The sequence below is a fragment of the Plecotus auritus genome (assembly GCF_963455305.1).
Source record: "Plecotus auritus genome assembly, chromosome: 2".
NCBI classification, from domain to species: Eukaryota; Metazoa; Chordata; class Mammalia; order Chiroptera; family Vespertilionidae; genus Plecotus; species Plecotus auritus.
In genome coordinates, this window is record NC_137771.1 from 36992037 (window position 1) to 37006200 (window position 14164).

The window sequence follows — 14164 nt, forward strand, 5'->3', positions numbered from 1 at the left end:
ACAAAGACTTCAAAGAGGAAATGTCATGTGAATTGGGCCTCACTTTTCTACATAAGAATTCACTATATAGAAAAAGTATGGGAAAGGCGATTAAAGATAGATCAACACTTTAAAAAGGCAGGGAGGCTTTTGAGAAGATAATGTATTCAGGGAAAGATTCACAGCTTCACGTGGGGAGTTCACAATCTATATTGGCTGGTGTGTCTGAAATTATTTACTCTAGTTGTTAATCTCTTAAAGTTAACTGATGAATATATTAATTTATTCAATCCATAATCATTCTTGAGCACTTCCTTCATGCAAGGCTCTGGATAGATCCTGCAGAACCAAATAGGAGTAATATACAGACCCTGCTCTCATGTAGTGCTCAGTCTAATGCAGTCGAATTGATATAATGAAAATTGGGCTATAATAGAAAAGTATGTATACTATGATTGAAAATGTATTGAGTATGTACCCACCTGTGTGTATGCATGTGTGTGTGGGCTCACTCACCCACATGTGCACACTCATCTGAATCTGAGGATGTGAGTTACAGGTCCTCTTCAGTCACCAGGAAGGATCCAGGGTGATGGCTTGTTCCAAGAGCTGGGCCAGCCTGTAGTCACTGAGTTCTGAGAGCACACAGGTCTTGGACTCTTCCTGCATCTCTGGCGGGATCAGGTATTATGGACTCTTTCCTTCCCAGAGTCTTCAGAGGAGTCATGCATTCTTGACCCTATCCTACCTTATTTTTATGATATCATAGGGATAATAGAAATAACTTCAGAGGATTGTTGTGAGAATTAAAGGAGTTAATACATTATAAAATACTTAGAATGGCCTAGCACATGGTCAGTGAATAATATAATTCCTAATATATGTATTATGAATTAGTATTATTATCATTATTGCTTTCATTGGTATCTCAAATTATCTGTGCTAAATGGAATCAGAAGGCTGCCTTGTCTAACCTAGCACCAAGTACAGAAAGGTGCCAAATAAAACCTGCTTATTTGGGGGGATAAGGAACTTTCTTTACGGGATCCCTTGAAGCTTCCCACACTTGTCCTCCCCTGTGATGTGGACCTTCTGCTTTCCCTTCAGCCCAGTGTCAGTCTTTACTTCATGCTGAGTTAAGATTTGGCCCCTGTGATTCCTACCATTTATCTTAGGAGATGAGTCTTCTTTTTCTTTTACCACTGCTTTTTAAAACAAGCAAGTATTATTTGACACCTCTCTGTACCACTGCTAGTGAGAGAAGAAAAAGATGACATTGTTCTGTATTCAAGAATCCTACCTATTCTTTGAAGAAATTTCCATTTACTTTTGTTGCTCATTGTTAAGAAACAAACCAGGTGATAAGACATGTTTAAATATATGTCAAAGTAGAGAAAATGAATGAAGAATGAATAGTCAGAGAAGGCTTCTGGGGAGGTATGTTAAAGGATAGGCATTTATTTATAATTCTTTTGTTTATTAATCAATTAGTTAATTTAAAAATATTTAAACCTTTATTGACAATCTATAATATGCCACATCTGTGAGTCAGAGTTTACCAAGTAATTAAGATGGCAGGACAGGCAGTCCAAGGTGAGGAAATACCAAATACAAAGACACAGAGGTATTGGAGGTATGACACGAAGTTGTGTTAGAGACTTAATTTGCTGATATAAATAAAATATAGGCATAAGGAGGGAGAAATGGCTGATGTTGCTGGTATTACAGGGTGATCTTGAGGAGTGTTGTGAGCCAAACTACAATGTGAGGAAGCGGAGTTGTTTGGAGAGTTTTAGGGCAAGTAGTGTGCGATCAGATTTTTCTGGAAGCAGGAGGTAAAACTCTGAGTTGGGTGGCAAGGGGAGAAAGGTAAGTGACAAGATGCTACAGGGACCTTGAGCACAGACTTCAGAGTTGCACTAGCCTATGTCTGCTACAGACTCTGCTGCTTACTAACATTGCAGCCCTGGGGAATTTTACCTCTCTGAGCTTCTATTTTCTCATCTGTGTAAAATGAATGTTAATAGCCTCTACCTCAGAGAGTTATTGCAATGATTAAATGATAATGCATATAAAACATTTAACACCATGCCTGAGACATAGTGAAAATATAAAAACCAAAATAAGAGAAAACCAGAAGTGAATTCCAAATGAGGTACACATTTCTCCCACACACTCCCAGCCTTTTCCTTTATTCTATGGATTACTTGAAAGTCCTCATGAATTTGTCCTGCTGAGCCCTGCTCAAATAGATTTTTGTTTGTATCTGTAGCAGGGTCTGGAAAATCTAAGCCCTGAGCAACGTCTCAGCTTCCTTGAATGATTACCCCAGGGCCCATTACCTTCACTCTGTCTGCAAATCGGGTTAGGCATCTGACCCACTCAGGAGGGAAGCTGGGACAGCTGTAGGCATTAGATGAATTCTCCTGATAGCACATAATCAGATTTGGTGGATATGGCAGGCTCTCAGAGTCAAGTTACTAAACTTGGCTAGAATAGGAGAAAAGTGAGGTGATTAGATTTAAAGCATGGGCTCTGATCGGATATACTAGTAAATGAAGACTTGAAAAGATCAGCATCATAACCTGAGGGACCTATGACTATAGGAATCACTTGGGGATGAAGGCATGCTCATCTTATGCTCTAGGAGGCTCAGACTCACACCTCTGAGTCAGGGCTTGAAGTGACTATCACAGATCTTTGTCTGGAGACCTCAAAGCCACTTTCACTAGCATTCTCCCTGCATACAACTCTGGAACCCTGAGACTAGCTTATTCCAACAACCTCATATTCCTGCACATTCAATCACATTACAAATGTAGACCATCATCTATTCTTCCTGTCTGTTCTCTCTCTCTCCAGCTTACTTCTCTATCCAAAACTTTCCACTTTCTCCTTTGAGGCAGCTCCATGGTTAATCATCTCACTTGTATCTTATGTTTTAGTCCACTGCTTACTTTACCTATTGTCTTAACCAAATCATGCTTGGTACGTGATACTTAAAAATTTGCTGAATAAAACAATGAACTAAGGCCCGACTCTCCTAGAGGCCATTCCTTCCTTTGCTGCCCTCACAGGAGCTGCCTATTTTGTTACACTCTATGTACAGAAGACTCAAGGGGGGAACAACTTCCTTCATTCCCCATACACCTTCCAGGCCATTGTTTCTCTATCTTCTCACTGGTATCTCAAAATGTTCAACATGGGAATGTTGAGGGAGGCAATCTGGTTAGAAAGGAGTGCCCAGGGAGCTTGTCTGAAAGCTGTCTTTGTATTATAAGAAGACTGTTGTTACTTGCATGCTTGTTCCTCCTGGCTTTGGGAGTAGGAAACAAAGGGACTCTATTGGTGGGCCTAACACCTAGACAGCTTCTGATGCTACCACTGACCTTCATGTGCAAAGCCCTGTGCCTTTGTTGCTTATGCTGTTCTCTCTATATCCTGCCCACCTGGGCACTTTCAGGTTCTTACCCATCTTAGACTCCATGGCCCATCCCTTAATCGATTTCTCTCTAATAGTCAAAAATCTGTCTTGTTTCCACTATCCTGTCCTCCTTCTGACCACTCTCACCTATCCCTTAGACTGGTACAATCATGGTACTTTACTTCTTTCATTCACTTGAAAGATACCCTTGACTACAGGATTATGTTTAAATTTTCTGATATGGCTTATATAGTCCCTTTCTAATCTGGCTTCTGCCTTGCTCTTCAGGCACATTTCTCATGATTTCCCTTCTTACTCTTTGTGCTTTAGCCGTGATGAATTTCTTGCCATCCTAATATTACTGGTATACCTGTCCCCTATTGCCTCATGGTCTTTGACACACCCATATCTGGAATTCTAGGAGCCCATAATTCATCAAGAGGGACCATGGAGCAGTGTTACAGAGCTTGAAATCAGATAGAGACAGATTTGAATCCCAGCTCTGTCATTCACTTGCTTGAGGCCATATGGAACCTCTTTAACTTTTATGAACCTCCATGACCACATCTGCAAAGTGGGGTAACAATTCCCACCTTGACATATTAGCTACAAGGACTGAATCAGTAATAGAATGAGCCCTAGAAACAACCCATACATGGCATGTCCTGTCTCTTTTCTCTCAGTCCTTCCTTTCCTTTATTTTTTTCTTCCTTTCTTTTTGTCTTTTTCTCATCTATGCATTCCAGTTAATGTTTGGGTGGGATTCATAACATTCAGGGCCACAGAAAAGCAATACAGCCACTCTGTGTATAACGTCAGTGTCAGGTAACCTCTGCTCTTCCACAGGAAGCCCCCAGCCTCACTCCCACCCTGGCCATGTAGACAGTTTCAGAAAGACACCAAGAATAAACAATGAATACAACTTGTTCAAGATTCTGCAATAAACAGGGTGTGTGATGATGCTCTTGGACCTCTTAATGTTCTTCAGGCCATCTTAGCTGGGGCCAGCGCCATTCTAGTTGTTCTCAACCTCATGTCTGGTGCCCTCCTTCTCACACTTGCCTCCATATGTTTCTGTGCCTCTTGGCTTCTCAGTTGAATGCTAAGCTGTTCCAGGTGAACCTCACAACTTCCATCCACTGTGCCAGAACCCCTCCCCAACCCCCCCACCCCAAAAAAACCATATTTGTCCTCAAGGAGCTTCCAAACTGATCCTAATGGATAAGACTTAGGAAGCAGTCAATAAAAAAGCAAGTTACTACAAAATGTGGGAGCTGAACTGGCCTCAAATTGTCAATGGATGATCCTGGAAAAGGCACAGTTTGTGATGGATTTTGTATGATTAACAGGATTTGAAGGGACAGAAATGAGAGGCCTTCTTTGTACGTGTGAATGGTTTCGATGTCATACAGCATGGCGGGATGCAGTGAACCTGTGAGGTGGGAGAATATAAAGAAGTTATAGGAATTATGACTGGAACATATTGCCTTTTCTAATGTATGGTTTTAGTATTCCTTTTTGGAGAATGAGCATGATGGCTTAGCAAAATTGCCTGCACAGCATATTTTAAAGCAGAGTTTCCTAAAGTGCTTCTGTGGAAAACCAGTCTCATGAAATGTTCTGTAGAAAAATAATAGTAATAATCTAAAGAAGTGTTGAATAATTTCTCCTACCTTGAATATTCACAATGCACATTCTTTTGAGAGGCCTGAAATAGTCTTGTAATACAAAAACCTGACTTCCCTAGAAAAAGCAGGCATCCCGTATCTATGTCATTAAAATATCACACACTTTATTTTTCCTCAAAGCATTTTTAGAGACTATGACTATTTTGTATACTTAGTTTTAATATTTTATTGACAGCTTCCCACTACAGGATATACTCCATGAGGACAACACCTTGCCTATCTTATTTACCCTCACACATCAAGAATTTAGCGTGATGCCTGTGCATATAAAAGGTGCTCTCAATAAGAATAAACAATGAATACAACTTGTTCAGCTTTGTGTAACGTTGCATTGTCCAAGCAGCTGAGAAAGGGTAGGGCCGGAATTTGAAGAGTGCTGCCAGATTCTAGTTTCTTAGTGACGACAGGTAGTGTGAGCTGTTGCCCCTGGCCACCACCTGGGGTCTTGATGTTAGAGTTTTTCTTGGGCATTTATTTCTGCTTATTCCCTTTTAAAGCTAGAACAATTGTCTGAAATGCTCAAATTTCTTTCTTTGTATCTTTCAGGCAAAGGCTGCCACCTAAAAATGTTTACTACTACCGTTGCCCGGACCATAGGAAGAATTATGTGATGTCCTTTGCATTTTGTTTTGACCGAGAAGAAGATATTTACCAATTTGCCTACTGCTACCCGTATACATACACCCGCTTTCAGCATTACCTTGACAGCCTGCAGAAGAGAAACATGGATTATTTCTTTCGGGAGCAGCTGGGCCAGAGCGTGGTAAGGCCCATTCAGAGACAGGCAGCTGTGGGGAGAGCATGCAGTGGGTTTTCATAGAATGCAAATAATGGGTACTGGTGCTCTGTAGACTCTGTGCTTTGGAACTTTTAAAATCGTTGTTTATAATGCGTAATCCATTGCTACAGTATGGCCACCAGGAAGCTACAGAATAAGGTATAAGACAGATGCTCATCCTTTTGAATGAAGCCGATAAAGGTCTCTAACAAAATACAGAAGTTTTGCTAATTTCCAGAAACTCTGAGAAAAAGAAAATGCTTCTACTGGGTGATACAAAGGGCATGCAAGCATTTTATGAGTGTGAGCCTCTGAGATGAAGAGCAGATTTGTTTTTCAGTGAATTTAGTTGCCCACAGTGCAGGTTCTCAAGTGGTACACAGTTTGGACGTGCTGCCCGCAGTGTGTTCTGACTCTGCCGTCCATCAGTTCCCAGCCCCTCTTCCTTCCCCTGGCATAGTTTCTGGGTCTGGATATTTCAGTCATACACTCTGTATCAGTTTTCTGTTGCTGCTGTAATAAGTTGCCATAAACTTGGTGGCTTAAAACAATACAAATTTATTATCTTAACAGTTTAGGAGAAGTCCGAACTTGGTCCTCATTGGCCTAAAATCAGGATATCTGCAGGTCTGCATTCCTTCTACAGGCTCTTGGGGAGAATTTATTTTCCTGCCTTTTCTAGCTCCAAGAAAAGGGGTGGGGAATGTACATCCCGGGCTGTATAAGGCCCACAAAAACATTTGGTTTGGCTCTGTCAAGGCAATCACAGGAAGGACTCAAAATTAAAAATGTAGGAGCTTTTCTCATAGCAACATAAATTTATATTAAGTTAATTATATTGAGCAAAGGATGCGATAAATATCCAAATGGTCCATGGCAGAACAAAGGTTCCCCACCCCTGTTCTAGAGGCTGCTTGTATTCCTTGGCTTGTGGTTCCCTTCCATCTTCTAGGCCAGCAATGGTGACTTGAGTCTTTCTCATGCTGCATCTGACACTGAATTTCCTGCTTCCCTCCTTCACTTCTAAGGGCCCTTATGATTTATGTTAGGCTCACCCACACAATCCAGAATAGTATGTCCATCTCAGGATCTTTAACTTAATCATGTCTATGAAGTCCCTTTTTTCATGTAAGATAATATATTCAGAGGTTCTAGGGATTAAGATTTAGACATTTTTGGAGAGGGGTGCATTGTTCTGTCTACCACACCTTTCTCCTCTCCTTTCCTCTTTCCCTCCCTGCACAACCCAGGGTCTGAAATTGTTCTTCACATTGGAAACATAGGTTTTGGTCTCTGTAATCAGCAATACTTTGATTACTAATAAAGAATATGAAATGATAATTTGGTTTTACATTTCACTCTTCAACAAATGTGGATTGTGCTTCTGAAATAGGTATATTGAGCACTTTAATGATCCTAAATGAAGATACTGGTGGAATTGGCAGAAAATACTATACTTGAGTTTCTGATATGTGTTGGTGGAAAAATGTACTCTGCCCAGTGACTGTGGGTTCCACCTAGAAATGGGTTCCACTTCTAAATAAAAGATTTCAAGACTAGACTGCTTGAAAAACATAGTGTCTGGTCCAGAATACCCCCTAAAAAATAGATACATAAAGACGACTGTGCATGGCTCATGTACATGAGAGCCAAATCTTGTATCAAAAGTTAGTAGTCATGATGCTATTCTTATAGTCTGAGATTCTCTATGCACTAAATTTTGCTAAATATCTTCCCTTTACTGTAACACCCTTCTTAACGATGATTCTGATGGGTGCTGTGTGTCTAATGCCTACTTATTTTGAACTGAAAATTGGGACACATGTTGTATCAGCCAGCCTGCTAGCAGGAAACAGATGGCAGCCTCACATTAGGATCATTTGTGTAGGGCTTAATAAATGGGCTATTTACAAGGTGTGGGCAGTGTGTAGGGAAACCACAGGGTATAGTGCCGTTCCCTGGGGCTGGTAATAGCTTCAAGGGTGTGAAGGGAATGAATGGTTTCCAGAATCCAATAGTAAAGAGAGTCATGTCATGGGCCACCTTGAGTGGAAGAGTGACCTTCATTCAGTTGAGGAATAAAGTTGGCCTGAAATGATCCCACAGGGAGGGAGCTGAGAAAAATACATAGAGCTCATTCTCTTCCCTCTGATCTCTTTTCTTATTGACCAACCCGACCAGAAATCAGAGGGCAAGAGAGCCCATGGATTTAACTCATACAGATAAGCCTCCCTGGGCAAAGAAAAGAGTAGATAAGGGCAGAGAATGGATGTAGAGAGGCAACTGGAATATATTAAGCACAAATGGTCTGATCAACAGTATGTTACTGGAAACAGTGAGATTATTTGAGATGGGACTGCCAGAGAAATTCTGAGATGAATGTTTGCCAGGCATATGAACCATGATATGGATTAAGAGAGTGAGAAGTTCATCCAGTGCCCATGACTTTTAAGCACAGTGTCTGTACATTTAATTCTCGTGTCCACCATAGTCCCCTCTTAGATTTATGCTAGGCAGAATGTCCATGAACTTTGAATGGCTATTGAGTGAATTTTTGAATGAATGAAAGAATGGCTTAAGATATATGTCTAGAGACAATGTGAAGAGCTAAGAGCATCAAAGCATTGATAGGAAGGATAATAGAATTAGTTAAGCTGCCAATAATATTCAAATATATATATCTAAGATAACAGCAACATAAATAAGATAGAAGTTTATTTTTCTCCCATATAAAAGTCTACATGTAGGCAGTCCAGAGGTGGTATTATGGCTCTGGTTTTGCTCCTTGAAAGCCTTAGGGTATCGGGTTCTTTCAGCTTTCTGCGCTGCCATCTCTGGGTCATGGCCCTCAATCTCATGATTCACTGCGGAATTGTACCATCCTTTCCATGTTCCAGGCAGCAAAGATGAAGGAGTTAGGGGGAGAAAAGAGAAGATGCAGTTAGGTGACACTTTCATTTTTATCCACATTTTGCTAAAGGGAGGATGAGAAATTAAGTTTTCATTCTGGGTGACCATGTTTCCAGCTAAAAGTTGTAGTCCTAAAGATGTGGAGGAGAACTGATGTTGAAGGACAGCCTTGGTCTCTGCCTCAGGAGACCTGAATTCTGCTTCCAGCTCTAATATCAAAGTACTCGTATGACCTTGAATATTACTTCTCCTATCTGAGGACAAGATTTTTATCTATAAAATGAAAAAGATTGACTTGAATAGGGGTTTTCAAATTATCTTTTGAGGAATACCTCAGTTGATAAAACAATTACTTTGAGATCCCTGTCCTACTTCAGACCCAGTGAGAGTCAGTGTGGGGATATATAATGAGGTATACAAGTCTTGGTGTACTTCTAGAAATGCATTCTATACCAAAGGAAATAAGACATGTTCAAACAGATATAATATTTTTCAAGTATGTAATTAAGGATCCCATGAGTTGTTTAAAGATTTAATGGTCAGCCCAGTAGTTTGGCTCAGTGATTGAGCATCGACCTATGAACTAGGAGGTCACAGTTCAATTCCCAGTCAGGGCATATGCCTGGGTTGCGGGGTCGATCCCCAATATGGGGAGTGCTGGAGGCAGCCAATCAATGATTCTCTCTCATCATTGATATTTCTCTCTCTCCCTCCCTTTCCCTTTCCTCTCTGAAAAAAATCCTATATAATAAAAGTATAATATGCTAAGTGTCCAACCAGTCGCTATGATGCACACTGACCACCAGGGGGCAGATGCTCCGATTGGTAGGTTAGCTTGCTGCTGGGGTCCAGCCGATCAATCGGGACTGGGCGAGAGGGCCGGACATGCCCTGGAGCCCTCCCATGGTCCCTCCCCGGCAGCCGCCCAGATTGGCCTGGACTGGGTGAGATGCGCCTGATTGGTCCCAATTGCCGGCCAGGCCGAGGGACCCCACCCGTGCACAAATTGTGCACCGGGCCTCTAGTAAAAATATACTTAAACAAAGAGTCAGTGGCCAGACTAAACATCATGGAAAAGATGGGCTTTAAGCTGAGTCTTGAAAGATGTTAGGGTTGCTGAATACAGTAGGGGAGGAGGTAGCCAGAAAGCAGGAAGCAGCCTGAATCACTGCATGGTGCTAGTTGGTTAGAAGTCTGAGTTGATTGAAATAGGGAATCTTCCGACTGGAAGATTAGGATAGACAGGAAGTTTGGGGCCAAACTCTGGAAAGCCTTGTCATATCAAGGAATTGTGGCTATATCCTTTATTCAGATTCAACACATATATAAAGTGCCTGCTGGGTCAGGCAGTTTATACATACTATTTTTCTTATTTCTCACAATAGTTTTATGGATTAGGCAGGATTGTCCCATTTGGGGGATTAAATAATCTAAGGCTAAAAAGTTAAGTTGCCTGGCTAAAGCCACAGGCTAGTTCATGTCAGGGCCAAGATTTAAACCCATGGCCTCTAACACTGGGTCCTGGTAGACCTACTGCTGCTTTCTATGTTGGACCTACTGAGACCCACAATAGATATTTGAAAAAAGGATTATCTTATTAAAAGAAGCATCTTAAGAAAATAAGGTTAATGGAAGTGCGGGAGTACATACCTATACTGGCTAAACAAGGTTATGGAAGTTCTGTGGGTTGGCTTAGTCCCCTTGTTTTGGGCCTCAAAACAGATACTAGAGATTTTAAAGCTCTCTGGCATACTTTTGCAGATAGGACAATTCTTGGTTACCAGGGTGTTTGATGTGGTTTATGTCTGAAGGCACCACTATAATTAGTTAATCCTATTTCAATTGGCAGGGAGGATAATTGCAAGTGGGAAGACTAAACATGCCAACATCCAGATCTTAGGGAGACCAGGCAATAAGCAAGATTTTGAATTTCTAGCACTGTAACTATTAATCACCAAGGGCATGGCTGCTACTGCTACTATTTATATACTAGTGACACTTTATCTTATAATTCACCAGTGGCCCCTTCTAACCCCACCTAACAAAATCTCTTTGTACATGCATCAAAGCCACAATCTGATATTTAAGATAAATACATATTTTTTTTCTGGTTGTTTTAACAACTTTGTTGAAGTATAATTTACATACCATAAAATTCACTCATTGTAAGGTATAATTCGATGATTTTTAGTAAATGAATAGTTTTACAACTATCACCATGATTCCGTTGTAGAGCATTTTTAACATCTCAAAAAGTTCCCCTTGTAATCTTCTCTCCCCCTCCCTAGGCAAGTACTGATGTGCTCTCTGACACTATACATTTGCCATTTCTGAACATTTCATATAAATGGAATTATATATTGTATAGTCACATTTTGCATTTTTCACTTAGCATATTTTTATATCCATCCATGTTGTAGTATGTGTCGGTAGTTCATTCATTTTTAGAGCTGAATACTATTCTACTGAAAGGATGTACCACGTTTTCTTTACCTGTTCTCCAGCTGATGGACATTGGGATTGTTTCCACTTATAGACTATTATGAATAATGCTATTATGAACATTCATGTACATATATTTGAGTGTACATGTGATTACATTTCTCTTGGGTTGTTTTCTAGGAGTGGAATCATTGGAGCATATAGTAAATTCATGTTCAACTTAACAAAACAACTGTCAAATTGTGTCCCAAGTTAGCAGAGCCATTTTACATCCCTATGAGCAATGTCCATGTCCTTACTTGGAATTATCTATATACTAGGACTTGGTGCACGAAATTCATACACATTAAAAGCGAATTAATTAGAAGAAATATTTTAATATTACTATTTGCCCTTTCTCTATAATAAAAGTGCCAGAGATGAAAGAAAATTATTAAAATGCATATGAAAATCTGTTAGAGTCTGGGGCGTGCCATGGGAACCAGAGTCAAGTACCTGCCCACCCATGTGCGCCTTGAAATTGCATGAGACCCAGACCCGGCTGGCCCCACCTCCATTGGGCTAGATCCAGACCTGGCTGGCCCCACCGGGTGGGGGGCGTGGCCTCAGGTCACCCGGCCTGGCGCCAGGGCAGGGGGCATGGCCTGAGGTCCCCTGGCCCGGACTGGGGCAGGGGGCATGCTTTGAGGTCTCCGTCAAACCCCGCCAGGTGGGGGGTGCAGCCTGAGGTCCCTCGTCAGCCTCAGGTCCCCTGCCCCAGCCCAGTGCCACGCAGCCTCAGGTCCCTGCTGATTGCTTGTTAAGGCTCGTTACTGGAACTCAGCATCCGCTGTGGGTGCAGCATTCTTGTGTTAAGGGATCCCTGCCTTTGCTGTGCGTGCAGCCATCTTTGTTATGGTGTGACGGTCAATTTGCTTATTCCCTCTTTATTAGATAGGATTTTTATTATATCCATTTCAGCAGGTTTGTAGTCATATCTCATGTGGTTTTAATTTGTATTGCCTAGTGACTAATTATGTTGAGTAGCTTATCATGTGCTTATTTTCCATTCGTATATACTGGTAGTCTTTGATGAAGTGTCAGGTTAAATCTTTTGCCCATTAAAAAATGGGTTATTTGTGTTCTTATAATGGGAGTTCCTTATATATTCTGAATGCAAGTCCTTTTCAGATACATGCTTTGCAAATATTTCCCCCTAATCTATGCCTTATCTTTTCACTCATTCTCTTACCCATGCTTTTCGCAGATAAAAGTTTTAAATTTTGAAGTCCAGTTTATTAGATTTTTCATGCGTTTGGAGTCTTATCTAAGAACTCTATGACCAGCTGAAGGCCACAGAGATTTTTTCCTCTATTTTCTTCTACATTTATATGTCATTGGACTGATAAATGAACACAAAAGTGTGTGTATGTGTGTGTGTTTTGAAAAAATTAGATGTAGGAAGACATTCTCATACTTAGGGATACTTAAAAAGGAAGTATCTAACAAAAAATAATCTGATAGTGTATTTTCGGGAAGCACTAGAAAATACTAGTAATTTATATAAAAATAATACTGTCTAGGTTCTGCCATAGGCTAGTTCTATGCCCTTAGGTAAAACACTTCTCTATGGGCCCCAAAAAGCCAGACCATATTATTTCAAGCATTCCTTCAACATAAATTATGGCTCAGATGCTCATGTCATCTTGATTGTATGTTCTGAGTACACATCAACCTATTGTAATGTTTCCTCTTAATCTGCTCTTTATTTTATAATAGTGGTAGTTATTGAGTACTTAGCATGTGCCAGGCCCAGTGCTGTAACCTTTATATATATTATATCACCCAATCCTTGCAACACCCCTACTATAAGGTTATTACAGTTATTGAATGCCTAACATGTAACCAGCACCATCTGGGCTCCAGGGATATAGCAGTGAAGTCAGGCAGAAATCCATGCTTTCATGGGGTTTACATTCTAGTAGGAAGAGACGGGCGATATTGGAGAAATTAAATCAGGAAGGGGATGAGTTTTGTGGCAAAGGCGTCACTTAGAGGGAAGCATATAAGCTTTGAGATATGTAAGTATTATGTTCTCCCATTATAATTTTTAAAAACTGAGATACAAGGAGGTTAAGTAATTTGTCTATATCATGAAGTTGGGATTTGAAGCCAAGCCTCTGTGGAGTACAAAGAATGGACTCTAAACCAGTCCTGGATAGGCAAATGTTCTATTCATATATATAGTCATTTACTAAATTCTTACAAAATCATTCTTCAATACTGTGGATATCCTGTGGTCACCTTCTGCCTGTCAGGTTTTGTGTTGGGTGCTGGAGACAGTGAGGTGAATAAAAAGCACACCCTAGCCCTGAGAAGCACTAAATGTAGTGGGCAACTCAGATGTAAAAACTAATAATGGCAATGTTGGTTAGACGCTTGATATAATAGATAGTAGGCAGAGACCCTGGGCATAGGAACCCCCGTGGGACTCCAAACGCTTCTATTGAGATTGGCACAGCTCAGCAGCTTCTTGGCTCCCAGATCAGCAGTCAGAGAATGGCCAGGTGGCAGAGGGAGGATTCTGAAAGCCTTATCTTGAAAGATTTTCAGAATCCAAATCAAATTATAAATCTGGGAGTCAGACAAAAAAAAAAAAAAAAAAAAAGGAAGCTGAATTATGAAGCCACAGTAAAGAGGAGAGAAGACATGGTCTAATCAGAGAAAGCTAGACAGCTGGGGACAGGAACAAGAGGAGCAGACAGGGCGGGTATAAGGAGATCTGGAAGACTTAAGATCTGGAGCTTGGTAGCTCCTACTGCAGTCCTTGCATGGACTTGTGTGGAAAAGCTAGGACCTCAGAAAGGAGCTGGAGGGAACTCATGACCTTGTGGGCAGGAACATCAAGGAAGAGAAGACAATGATACTAAAGAAAAGAGGCTGGAGAGTGTGAGCACTCTTCGA

General features: G+C 40.9%; 1 protein-coding gene across 6 annotated transcripts in view; it reads left to right on the plus strand.

Moving 5' to 3' along the window:
* Positions 1-14164, plus strand: part of AGBL4 (AGBL carboxypeptidase 4) — a 1107854-nt gene that overhangs the window by 648636 nt on the left and 445054 nt on the right. For all 6 annotated transcript variants that reach the window (XM_080656977.1, XM_080656976.1, XM_080656979.1 and 3 more), the window contains one exon: positions 5638-5854. In XM_080656977.1, coding sequence (XP_080513103.1) covers positions 5638-5854 — 217 coding nt within the window. The remainder of the gene's footprint in view (positions 1-5637; positions 5855-14164) is intronic.